The 12,500-nt window shown below is 45.6% G+C and overlaps 2 protein-coding genes across 8 annotated transcripts in view; one reads left to right on the top strand and one right to left on the bottom strand.

Annotated features, from left to right (window-relative positions):
• sez6l (seizure related 6 homolog (mouse)-like) overlaps window positions 1-7,369 on the top strand; it is a 34,909-nt gene extending 27,540 nt beyond the window's left edge. The window contains exons 12-18 of the mRNA XM_030342516.1: window positions 1-12; window positions 446-637; window positions 2,393-2,587; window positions 2,915-2,950; window positions 3,691-3,805; window positions 4,861-4,969; window positions 6,282-7,369. The exon at window positions 1-12 is cut by the window's left edge and continues 183 nt beyond it. Of these exons, the coding sequence (XP_030198376.1) occupies window positions 1-12; window positions 446-637; window positions 2,393-2,587; window positions 2,915-2,950; window positions 3,691-3,805; window positions 4,861-4,969; window positions 6,282-6,311 (689 nt within the window). The 3' untranslated portion in view covers window positions 6,312-7,369. The remainder of the gene's footprint in view (window positions 13-445; window positions 638-2,392; window positions 2,588-2,914; window positions 2,951-3,690; window positions 3,806-4,860; window positions 4,970-6,281) is intronic.
• A 1,023-nt stretch (window positions 7,370-8,392) lies between these two features.
• slc4a5b (solute carrier family 4 member 5b) overlaps window positions 8,393-12,500 on the bottom strand; it is a 24,178-nt gene continuing 20,070 nt past the window's right edge. For 5 of the 7 annotated variants that reach the window (XR_003974029.1, XR_003974028.1, XR_003974030.1 and 2 more), the window contains 3 exons: window positions 12,136-12,269; window positions 11,665-11,717; window positions 8,393-9,414 (listed from right to left, as the gene is read on the bottom strand). The gene's annotated coding sequence lies outside the window, so the exon portion shown is untranslated. Of the gene's footprint in view, window positions 9,415-11,489; window positions 11,718-12,135; window positions 12,270-12,500 lie in introns of those variants that run through there. The other 2 variants (XR_003974032.1, XM_030342206.1) reach the window with 2 other exon arrangements.

The raw sequence follows: 12,500 nt of genomic DNA, 5'->3' as shown, positions 1-12,500 counted from the left end.
TCTGCGAAAAGAGTTGAGTGGGGTGGGGGGCACAGCCACAGGGACGTGGAAGGGGACACACAGTGGATGGAAGGATACGCAGGTCGATGCACACAGTAGACGTGAGGACGCGTGGTAGAAACATAGAGAGACACACTGCAGATGCGAGGACACATTAATAGATACACACAGTAGATGCTAGGTTACAAAAATAGATTCATAGATAGATACACACAGTGGATGAGGATGAGGATACATAGACACACATAAGTACATTGATGGATGCATATATAGATGCATAGACATACAGATGTAGATACACACAGTAGATACATCGATGCAGACAAAGACACACACACACGCACACACACACACACACACACACGTACACACACACACTCACACTGCCTTATAGGTTTCGTGTCTCACCCATCCACACTCACCCCTCCCTTCGTTCTGCCGTCAGTCATGTACTGCTCGGACCCGGGCCACGTGGACCACTCCACCAGGTCCCTCTCGGACCCTAAGCTGTTGGTCGGGACCACCATCCAGTACACCTGCGTCCCCGGCTTCGTCCTGCAGGGCGGCGCCACGCTCACCTGCTACGGCCGGGAGCCAGGCACCCCGGTGTGGACCTCCAAGCTCCCCCACTGTGTCTGTGAGTAGCGGCCGTCGGACTGGAGCTCCGGCCTGGGGAGAGCCCTGGGTGGGAGGCCCAGACAGAGGGCGGACAGGAGGGTTAGCGGTGGTGTAATGAAGGGGATGTATTATACCACTAGCTAATAGCTGACGGATGGCGATAACAGTTCTAATAAATGACCCATAATAGCTATTAAATCTTTCCTACAGCCCCCTTAAAGGGGACATATTATACCACCAGGTGTGTGTGTGATTAGCCATTACAAGCCGTTTTGAAAATGTGCAGCTTCTGACCTCACAGGTGGGCGTGTCGACCTAGATGTGTGCTGGATAGATCAGTCTACCAGCCTACCCAGTGGACTGGAGCAAACGTTGCTCATCTATCCGTCACACATCTAGGTGGACACGCCCACCTGTGATGTCAGAAGCTGCACATTTTCAAAACGGCTTGTAATGGCAAATCAAACTCAGACCTGGTGGTATAATATATCCCCTTAAAGGGGCTGTAGGAAAGATGTAATAGCTATTATGGGTCATTTGTTATAACTGTTATTGCCATCCGTCAGCTATTAGTTAGTGAATTGCTATGTGAGAATAATTTGTCACAAATTCCTCAGACCATTTAGACCCTGGCGTATTCCGACCAATCAGGGCGTTTCTCCCCTCATTTGTTCGGGGAATCCATCTTGCCTGTCAATCACAAGTACTTGAATACAAAACTTCTAAATGGTGGAGAAACGTCGGGTTGGAGAGAGCAGAGAGGGAGGGGAGGTATTTTGTGGATGTTTAGTTCGAAAATCATGCTCTCTTTTATCTCTCTTTCTGCTCTCTCTCGTCAAATCTTGATTCTTAACTCAAGCCCCTTATTATACACATAAAAGCAACAACCACTGCAATATTGATGATTAAAACAAACATAGGGCATCATTATTATATGATATGGAAGATTATGTATTGCAAACAGACAGGTAGATTCATTTTGTAGAAACAAGCAGTGCTACGGCCCAGAGAAACCTGATTGACATTCAACAACAGCATCCAAAAATATTGCACAGTTTCTACTTTTGACATATCCTCAAAAATCCAACCACCAAACAACCCTTAGCCACCAAGCAGCGGGCCAGAATGTCTCTGTAGCCAGGCCGTGGTCTTAACCCCTTATGTTTAGCGGGTACTGCACCAGGCTTCAGTATAGACAGCCCTCTGGGTAGAGCCCTGCGCCATCACGTAGAGCTGGTCCTGAAACCACTGGCTTTTGCCCTATCCAATTACACGCGGACGGGCTGTGTGATTTATTTAGTGATTTATCACAGGAACCACGACTGGCACCCTCGGTCCCCACCGACCCTGGCGTGTGTTTGTTTGTGTATGAGAGTGTCAGCCTGTGTGAGGGCGGGTATGCTTGTGTGTGTGCGTGTGTGTGTGTGTGTTTGAGTGACGATGTGTGTGAGTGTGTGTGTGACGGCGTGTCTGTTTGTGTGGGGTTCTGTGTCTGCATGCGTCAGTGTGTTTGTGTGTGTCTACGTGATCCGGCGTGCGGCCCTGATTACTAAGTGTTTTGATATGTAAATAGCATGCTAATGCATGGCGGCCACCTGGAGAAGGGGGCGGAGATCTGCCATGAGTCATGTCATCAAACCAGCAGCCAGATGCTGTCACACCTGGTTGCCTCGGCCTCCAGATGGACGCCCTTATATGGGCATTCTCTCCCCCTCGTCATTTCCTAATATGGTCATCACCTTGTCTCTTGTCATTTCCGGGTGGTTTGCCACAGCCGAGGAGTCCGTTTCCTGTGAGAACCCGGGTCTCCCCGACAGCGGGTACCAGATCCTGTCCAAGCGGCTGTACCTGCCCGGGGAGTCCCTCACCTTTGTCTGTTACCAAGGTTACGAGCTGATCGGCGAGGTCGCCATCAAGTGCATCCTAGGGAAGCCGTCCTTTTGGAGCGGACCACTTCCACTCTGCAGGGGTGAGACCAAAAATCAACGTGGAGGGGGGGGTTCTGTTTCCGCTGTGGCCTGGATGAACCACTAGCTGTTTCATGCATAACACGTTTCAGGCATGTGTCGAAAGAACATTTGTCAAATTATATTTCCTGACCCCCATGCTTATTGATATGATATGAATTGAATTACCCCCCCCCCCCCCCCCCTCCTGCCCCTCCTACTCTGCATGCGAGCTGCGTTTTTGGGTTGGTCACAAAGCAACAGCAACAACAACCACATCAACAACTTTGAGAAAGTGCGAGAGGTGACTGTTTTGAATTGCAATTGACTGATGGAGTGATGTCTTGCAGCCACCCATGACTGCCTTGGCAACCATGCTTTGGAAGGTGAGTGTGTACTGTTGCTATGACCTCTGTGTGCGCATGTGTGTTTGCGCGTGTGTGTGCGCGTGCACGCGCACTCTGCTGCTGCTGCTACTGCTGCCTTTAAGCAGTGCTCTCTGGGTCCCCCTGCTGGTCTGTAATGGGAATGCCCTGCATTGCACCTCCACTGTGATCTTTCTTCCTGCATCGCTCTGCTTGTAATGATTTAAGTCATGTGGTGGTTTTATTTTGTGTTATTTATAACTGTTTGTGTTGTAAGCGTTTATATCTGAACTATCTTGTGATATGTGTATTTGTATGCCATCTGTTTACGTGTTTATTTTTCTGCTACATAGTGTTTATCACTATATTGTTCAAGTAATGTAGAAAGTCTTAGTGTGAAAGTGTTAAAATCATTTCACCGTTTTTGTACGCTATAAAGTGCTTTACATATTTTATAGTTGCTTGCTGTTGAAGGATACTAATACTTCACACTGTTGATATCTCTTTTACTGGTGTCACTAATATTAATGCATCTTATGTGAATACTACAATAACTTTCATTAGTGTGAGGAGTGGTGGTGGTAATAGGAGCTGTAGTTTTGTTAGTTAGGGTTAGTATTGTTAGTATAACTCATATTAACGGTGTGATCAGTATTATGATCAGTGTTCTCTGCCTGATCCCTGTCATCCTGTAGTTGTTAGTTGTATAACTCATTAACGGTGTGATCAGTGTTCTCTGCCTGTTCCCTGTCATCCTGTAGTGGCAGAAGCTCCAGCGAGTTCACGGTTGGACGGGGGCAACATCGCCCTCACTGTCTTCATTCTGGTCCTCCTCCTGTCTGCGCTGCTGGGAGGGGCTTATGTCTACATCACCAGGTCGGTCCTCCAGCTAACAGCAGCGCCTTACATCTCTTAAAGCTCGCACTGATAAATGGACGGTTAAGCGGACAGGCTGTTTAGTGGACAGGCTGATTAGTGGGTATGCGGTTTAGTGGACAGGCTGTTTAGTGGACAGGCTGATTAGTCAATAGGCTGTTTAGTGGACAAGCTGTTTAGTGGAGAGGCTGTTTAGTGGGTATGCGGTTTAGTGGACAGGCTGTTTAGTGGACAGGCTGATTAGTCAATAGGCTGTTTAGTGGACAAGCTGTTTAGTGGAGAGGCTGTTTAGGGGGTATGCGGTTTAGTGGATAGGCTGTTTAGTGGACAGGCTGTTTAGTGGACAGGCTGATTAGTCAATAGGCTGTTTAGTGGACAAGCTGTTTAGTGGAGAGGCTGTTTAGTGGGTATGCGGTTTAGTGGACAGGCTGTTTAGTGGACAGGCTGTTCGATTCCCAGCCGAAAAGGCAACTGGGTTTGAGCCTCAATGTCCGCAGTCTAACCTGTAGGCGTCTTAAAGCGGCCTGTCTCTGTACTGTCTAACCCCTACCTGCTCCTTAATGACCTGTCTCTGTATTGTCTAACCCCTTCCTGCTCCTTAATGACCTCTCTCTGTACTGTCTAACCCAATCCTGCTTCTTAATGACTTGTCTCTGTACTGTTTAACCCCATCCTGCTTCTTAAAGATCTCTCTCTGTACTGTCTAACCCTGTCCTGCTTATAAATGTCATGTATCTGAATTCACTGTAAGTCACTTTAGATAAAAGTATTAGATAAATAACAAAACAGTAAATAGTTTTGTCGTCTCACAAATCAGACAAGCTCAAGTCCGGGTAGATTCTGGGCGATACACTTTCCTTCGCTTCAACACTTTCTCGACTGCCAAGTGTAGAAATATACTTATTAAAATTCCCCATGTGAAAGCTTCATCCACCCAGTGGACGAAGCCCGGGCTCGGAGCTGTCTCCCCTCTGAATCCATAACATAGCAGGAAGGCTGGAGCCGGGAGTAATAGTATAATAACTCGCCTGTCATGTCTTTCTCTGACCTGTCAGGTGCCGGTACCCAAGCTCCAACCTCCGGCTGCCTCTGATCTACCCCAACCCCTACAGACACATCACTGTGGAGGCAGAGTTTGACAACCCCCTCTATGAGACTGGAGGCGTAAGTGTTTCTGGGCCAAGCTCACTGCTGCCTACTGACGGGTCAATTGGCACACATGCTGTGCCAGACTGTGCCGTTAAAATGCTACCTTTTCCAATTCGTTAACCTAACCACACACTCAGGTCCAAGTAAGCTGATCACAATGACAGTGTTGAAGGTATAGCTGAACGGATAGCACCGGATTAACACCGCCAGGGGTTAGTGGCTTGATAAAGAAGGTATGCACTAGGGCCCGAACGATATTGATTTTTGAGTGCCGATGCCGATTATTTTCAGAGAAAAATTACGATTACGATTTAATCGGCCGATTTAAAAAAAAAAAAAAAAGCATATAAAACTTAGTTTTTGATACCTTAAATATACTTTAAACACTTTTGACGAATATGTGAATTGAATGCAGAACCTTTGAGTGTTTTAGAATACATTTACAGTCAAAAATGAGTAAAATGTAAAATAAATAACTAACTCCCAATGTGCTGCGCTCGTGAGCAGTGACTAACACGTGCGTGCTGAGCAGTATGGTCTCACCGTTAGAGTCTACAGTATAACAAATTAACATGGCCTGGGACCTAAAGAAAAACAGGCACAACATGCTCAAACAACGCGTCTTGTGTACATTGGTGAGGTGAGCGCGCAGCTGCCTGAGCGAGCGTGCTTTCATGTTGTACGGTAAAATTCAATCTCCTCTTTTTTACTCCAGCTAAAGTTGTTAGTTAGCAAGGCGAGTAGGAGCGCAATCTGCAGGATACTAAGCGCAATAACATTTATAAAAAAAAAATAATAATAATAATTTAAAAAAAATTGGTTGTAATCGGCGTCTTTTTCGCCGATGCCGATTATTTTCAAAAAGGCTATAATCGGCCGATTAAATCGTCAGGCCGATAAATCGGTCGGGCCCTAGTATGCACTACTGGTGTCTGAGGCTTTGGATTAAAGTGTGCACCGTATGACATTGAGTATACAGTACATAACTTCAGGTTATATACTGCACCTTTCTCTGATCTGATACGCCCAATGCCACGCAACCATAAGCTGACTAGGCATACAAGTGAATCACTTCTTCTGGCTCTTAACTAACCTAACCACAACTTTGGTGCAAATCCCCCACACTGACACACATATGGGCAGACACAGAAAACAGACACATAGACAAACAGACGTGCTGACACAGACACGCAGAGGGAATGAAATGCTGTACAAGGGAATCAAGTAATGAGATGATGAGATAATACAAAAGTTACATCTCTGGTCTTTGCCTCTCTCTCTCTCTCTCTCCCTCTCTCTCTCCCTCTCTCTCTCTTTGTCGCCACAGGACACTCGTGAATATGAGGTATCAATATGATAGCCCTGACTACCTAATTATCTGAAACAAGAGCCACTACCTGACTCCCCACTTCGACACTCTTCATCCTCCTCCTCCTCCTCCTCCTCCTCCTCCTCCTCCTCCTCCTCCTCCTCCTCCTCCACCACCTTGGAATCCTCCCAGGCAGAGCTAATGTAAATAACTACACATGATGTCCCTGCCTCTGCCATCAAACAGCCATCCTCTTCTCTTGTACTTTCATACGACGACAGCTTATACTGCAGACAGAGAGGGACCGTGTTGAGGGAATAGGATTGGATGATAGGACAGGACCGTAAAGGGGGGAAATAAGAAGTTTACGAAGGAGGAGACGGAACAGAAGAACGGAGACGGAAAATGAATGATGCACTTGTACAAAATGTGTTGTCCGTTTGCTCAGCTGTTATTTAACGGTAGGACTGGTAACGTGTAAATAAACGGCACGACAAAGACGACCCCAACGCACGCAAGAGTGAATACAAAACGGCAAATGTGAAATACTTAGAGAATAGGAGCTCTGAAATAACATAAATCAAAAAATTATCATATGGGGGGGGGGGGGGGCACTTTTTATTTTTTTAATAAATACTATTTCACCAGCCACAGGCCCACATCACGCAACGGCAACATGGGGAAAAACCCGGGATGGTAATTCGCGGGGCTTTTCCCGCCAAAAAAAGCCCTGTTTGTAGCAAGAACGGCTAGTCCGCTAGCTACTTAGCGTCACTACTACAGCTACCATTTTGTTTCCTAATGTTTGTAGAATTCAAAATATCCAGACGGATTTGTTAACACATCTGATTCGGTTATTGTCGAATTGTATGAGGAAAAACTATGAAATAGTTTGTGGAGAACGGGAGTTTATCGTTGAAAACTGTGTAGCCCGGAGTGACGGAGCGTGGCAGCAGCAGCTTCACCAACCCAGAGGATGTATCTATTTTAATGTATATGTGATGTTTTATGCAAATTGATAAATGTACATTTTCATTAAGACAGAAAAAAGGCCTATACAATTTGCGTAAATAAATGGATTTTTTTAAATTAAAAAAGTATGAAAGAAACAATATGTGTCAACGTCTGTTATTTTAAAATATAACTCGCAACATGATCCATGAACATTCACGCCTCGTTTCCACATACGTACATTCTCGTATGCGATCCAACCGTCTCCGACCGAAAGTCCATTAATTCCTATGTGATTCTCCGTAATGTCCGTTTTTCCTCCGAGACTCCTCCCCTCCGTAAAATTTCTGTCCGGTATGTCCGTAATATACGTTCCAAAAATTTAACTTTCGCCGTCGTTTTACGGAGATACCGTATGAAAGTTTTTATGTTTTTCACAAAACATGTAAGTACCTAGCAGGCCAAACTCCTCGCCGATCTCTTTCCAAGCCTGATTGGTTTTGTATTTATCGCTGTAGGCCTATATGTCGATCCTCATGTTCCAAAGTACCGGTCTCCTAAAAACGGCCATTATCATACGCTCCCCCATTTTTTGTCCGTAAATAAATTCATGTCCGTACGTAAAACACTAGCGACTCCTTCCGTAAATTTACGGAAGCACGGATACGAAAAACATACGTGTGTGGAAACGAGGCGTCACAGTAGCAGTGGTAGAATTACCTCAATATGTATAGATAGTCATATGGGACAGAAACAAGATTGGCTACTGACTGGCACCAATTTTATCTTTTTATTGAAAGCTGCCCAAATATGAAATCCAGAACACCTTGTCTAGCTAGCTTCTCCCAAACGGGAACAAGATGATATCTCAACGCTCCCACTCACACAAAGATGAGCAGAATGAAGAAATCTTGACTTGTTTTACTTTCACAGCATATATTTTGTATAACATTAAGTATTCACAGAGTATCTGTGGATGCCGATTGCTATTGTAAGAATTAGTTGTCTTCAATTGCTTGCGTGTGATGTGTTCCATTATTTAACCTCAATTTTAACCAGATTTAGTCGCTATTGACAATATGTAGGCCTAAATTGTCCTCTGACCTTTGTTCTGATCCACTTATCCCAACCCTCCAAACCTCCTCTTGTACACAAAAGGGAAAATAAACATCCAAAAGTGAAAGTCTATCATAACTAGTTTATTAATTAAGCCACATTTACATCAATGTTTCATATGCATTTAACATTTTCCATAAAACTCTCCATACGGTTTTACACATAAAAACATAGCACAACACAAATCCTCAAACACAACGAGATTAGCAAAGATGACGGTTGGGGCTGGCAGACTTATGCAGTGTGTAATTGTGTAGACATTTGGGTGTTTCTTTATAAAGGCCCGAGGGGGACCATGGGTTATGCAGTAGCCTATCTTTATAAAACACTACTATCGCTCTTTTCTTCTTTTCTGTTCAAAAACACATTCTTTGAGTGTTAGATTTAGGGGAAAAAACACAAGTATTCGATTTTTCTAGTAGCATAATGTATGCATGGTTCTGAATTTTGGACTTCATGGTCCATATACTACACACTACACTTTCTATTGAAAAAGCCTATAACCTTAATTATAATTTTTTTAGAAATGTGACCTACACTAAGACAACCACAGCAAAGGACATTACTTTGTGCGCGTTTATGCACGTACAGTGTAGGCCTACATCGTCACTGTGTCAGGGTGACTTTAACACGATGGCCTCACAGAACCGTTTCGCCGCATGCGCTGCGCGGCCCCGGGTGTGTGGGTGTGTCGTCCCGCGCCGCGACAGAGGAGTCTGTTGGTGGGTGGACGGTTGGAGGAGCGGGGCGAGGGGGGTCGTAAGCTGGGTGGACGGTGACCCTGGAGACCGTGCTCCGGCTACCGCCAACGCTACTGCTATCGCTACCGCTATGCGGCCGCTGGTAGCGGTAGGAGAGCAGCGACCGCTGGAGCTCTGTCTCCACCCGGATGCTGACCTGCGCGGGCTGGGGCGGGGGGGCTGGTTGGCATGGCGACGGCGGTGATGCCGAGCAGGGCGGCGGCGGTGGTGGTGGTGGTGGTGGGACGAGTCGGGGGTCCCAGGGAGCGCCCCCCGTCAGGTAGACCGGGTTGGCCTGGGGGTGGGCGGGTGAGGGGGGGCAGATCGTCAAGCGTAGCGTGATGCTGGTGAGGGGGGGAGAAAAGGGGGGAGGAGGGCGAGAGAGAGAGGGAGGATGGTGGAATGTCATTCGTTGGACCAGTGGTTCTCTTAACGGGGGTCTGAGTACCCTGGGGGTATGCAGAGGGATTGCAGGGGTTAGGCTACTTGGAAAAATTAAGTCTTTCGGAATGCCAACAAACGAGGTCTGTAAAACGTTCCTGTAGATGAAAAAATGATTTAAGTGAAGCCCCTTTTTCACTAACCCTTGACCCTACTTTAACATAATTGAATGTTCTGTGCTGGTGGAAGGGGTACTGAAACAAGGCCTTGTGATAATACTGAGAGAACCACTGGGCCATGCCCCGCTAGTCCGCTTCTCTCCCCCTTCACGCATCCACACCCATGTCCATCAAGCTGCAAGCGAGGGGAGGCGAGGGGGGGATGGGGACGCGAATGGGGGGGCGGAGATGAGGGCAGTGGAGACAAGGGTGAGGGGAAGGTGGGGGCGGTGGAGATGAGGGTGGGGGTAAGGTGTAGGCACTGGAGGCAAGCTGGGGGGGGGGGGGGGGGGGGGGGGGGGGGTGAAGGTGGAGGTCCAGAGGGATTGAATGTCTTCTTGCACAAGCTTTTGAAACTATAATACTTGCTGTCCTTTCCGAACTTGATCACTGAGGAGGATTGATTATGGGACATTATCCACTGTGTTAGTATGTCAAGGATTATTTTTTTACGAATCTGAAGCCACCTCCGTAGATGCAGGGAAATAGCTGCTTTATAGCAGGCCATGCAGAGACAGAATTACGGGCATGGACGGCATTTGCGTTATGAAAAAGTGGGGCGATATTTAATGAAAATCCTGCTAGTGTTTAATAAAGTAAATAAAGTTTTACCGTTTCCATTTTCAGACCCTGAAAACACTAGCAACACACCATCCTCCATCTTTGCTTCATAATTCATATTGGGTAATGTATATTCATATTCATATTTATTTTCTGAATTTATTATATTTCAACGGGTCGAGGGTTATAGATGAAATGGGAATCTGGACTCTTTCATATGTTGATTCATCGATTCAATTCTTATATTGAATTAATTCTGTGAATATAATAAACACTGAAGAAGAAAGGAAATCTGGTACTTTAAAAGAAACAACCAAAATGTAATTTCAATATATCCTAAATATAATAAACACTGAAGAAGAAAGGAAATCTGGTACTTTAAAAGAAACAACCAAAATGTAATTTCAATATATCCTAGTCGAGGACTCCAGAACAAGGGATCACTGATTGGCTAGAATCATCAGGCCTTTGTGACACGTAGCCTACATTATCTAGCTGCGTCATCATGACTCGTCTGTTTTTTAAGGTCATTAAATCACCGGAGTGTTGGTGCAATTCCATTCGGATGTCGAGACAAAACAGTGACAGGGTGTTCTTGTGGGTTGTGTGATAATAAATCTTTGCTTCACTTGTTTGTTGTGATGAGGACAGCACTGGGACCAACGGTGACAACAAGACAATTCCCCATATTTCCCTCCCATAAACTATCAAATTTGAAAGACTCACATACGATAATAATGAACAGCATTGGGACACTGGAGATGCAATTGAATTAACTTATGTTTGTGCTCCAGAAAATAATCTTGATGCAGTCACTCTGACTGTTGTTACTTTTCAATCTCCTATTTACATATGTTATATAATCATAGCTCTATTTAATAAGACATGTATTATAAGTCATATAATAAACAGAAGAACGTAATCATTTTAAAACCTCGGCAACTGAACAAAAAATAAAATTAAGATTACAAAATAAAATAGATCAAATAATATTTGTATATAATATCAATGTTATGTCTTTTAATATTGATATCATATTAACATAATATCATCTTATCCTACATTTGAGTAAGGCATCACTCATCTCTCTCTCTTTCTCCCTCCCTCTCTCTACTTCTCTCTCACTGTGTGACTGAAGTTAGCTGTTTAGGTTCTCTCTCTCTCTCTCTCTCTCTCTCTCTCTCTCTCTCTCTCTCTCTCTCTCTCTCTCTCTCTCTCTCTCTCTCTCTCTCTCTCTCTCTCTCTCTCGCCCCCCCCCCCTCTCTCTCTCTCTCTCTCTCTCTCTCTCTCTCTCTCTCTCTCTCTCTCTCTCCCCCTCTCTAACTAACAGGTGCATGGTGTTTGGGTGCAGTGGTTGCGTCCCATGCCAGAGCAGTGTCTACGGGGACAGACAGGATGTGGCTGTAGGGCACGCGGAGCTCCAACACACAGTACCTGTGGTCGGAGTCCGGAGTGGTGGTCAGCACGGCCGTGTAAGGGCTCACTCCCTGGTGACAAGAAGAAGAAAATACACAAAAACACAAAAGCACACCCAAAGCACAAAACGATCACACAGAGGCAAACACACACACACACAGAGAAAAGACAAAGTAAAATCTCGGTGCTGATGACATGATCACATTTTCTTAGCGCATAGGCAGCAGCCATTGTGAGAGTAGCAAGGCTAGCTCTTTAGTATTTGCACTGGACTGCTAACCCATTAAATGTTTTATTCAATCATTTGTTGTTGATATAGGAAGGAGTAATAATTCATGGTGTGCATATCATCATCTATACAAATCTACAAGCAACCTATTCCATATCATTTCTGTCCCTTTAACATAAATAAGAACATCCCAAGAGGACTCTGGTGTGCAGAGACAAGATGACTGGGGTACAGAGCGTCACCACATCAAACGTACTCACTGTTAAGGGGGGGTTGGGGATGGGGTCGAAGGGGTGACGGGGGCGCTGTCTGAGTGTGGAGGCGGGGTTATGGTATCCATTGGAATCGTCACAGGAGGGGGAGAAGGAGGAGGAGGAGGATGCGAGGTCTTGGACTGAGACAGACAGAAGGGAGGAACCGCATGCAGTGAAAAAACCTTGCTCATAATGCTTATAACCAATGGTATGGGGAAGACTGGTTATACCAACAAACCCGGTTCTAGAGAGTGGAGTATACAGAGGTATGTATGGAGGTGGGGACGTGTGCACTATAGAGGGGTGGGGGAGAGCACTTTGGGGGTGGGGGGGCATGCACTAGAGTAGCAGACGTGTTTACGGACAAAACG

This window comes from Gadus morhua, chromosome 19, assembly GCF_902167405.1.
Source record: "Gadus morhua chromosome 19, gadMor3.0, whole genome shotgun sequence".
In the NCBI taxonomy this organism is placed as follows: Eukaryota; Metazoa; Chordata; class Actinopteri; order Gadiformes; family Gadidae; genus Gadus; species Gadus morhua.
This window is presented reverse-complemented; position numbering and strand designations above follow the sequence as displayed.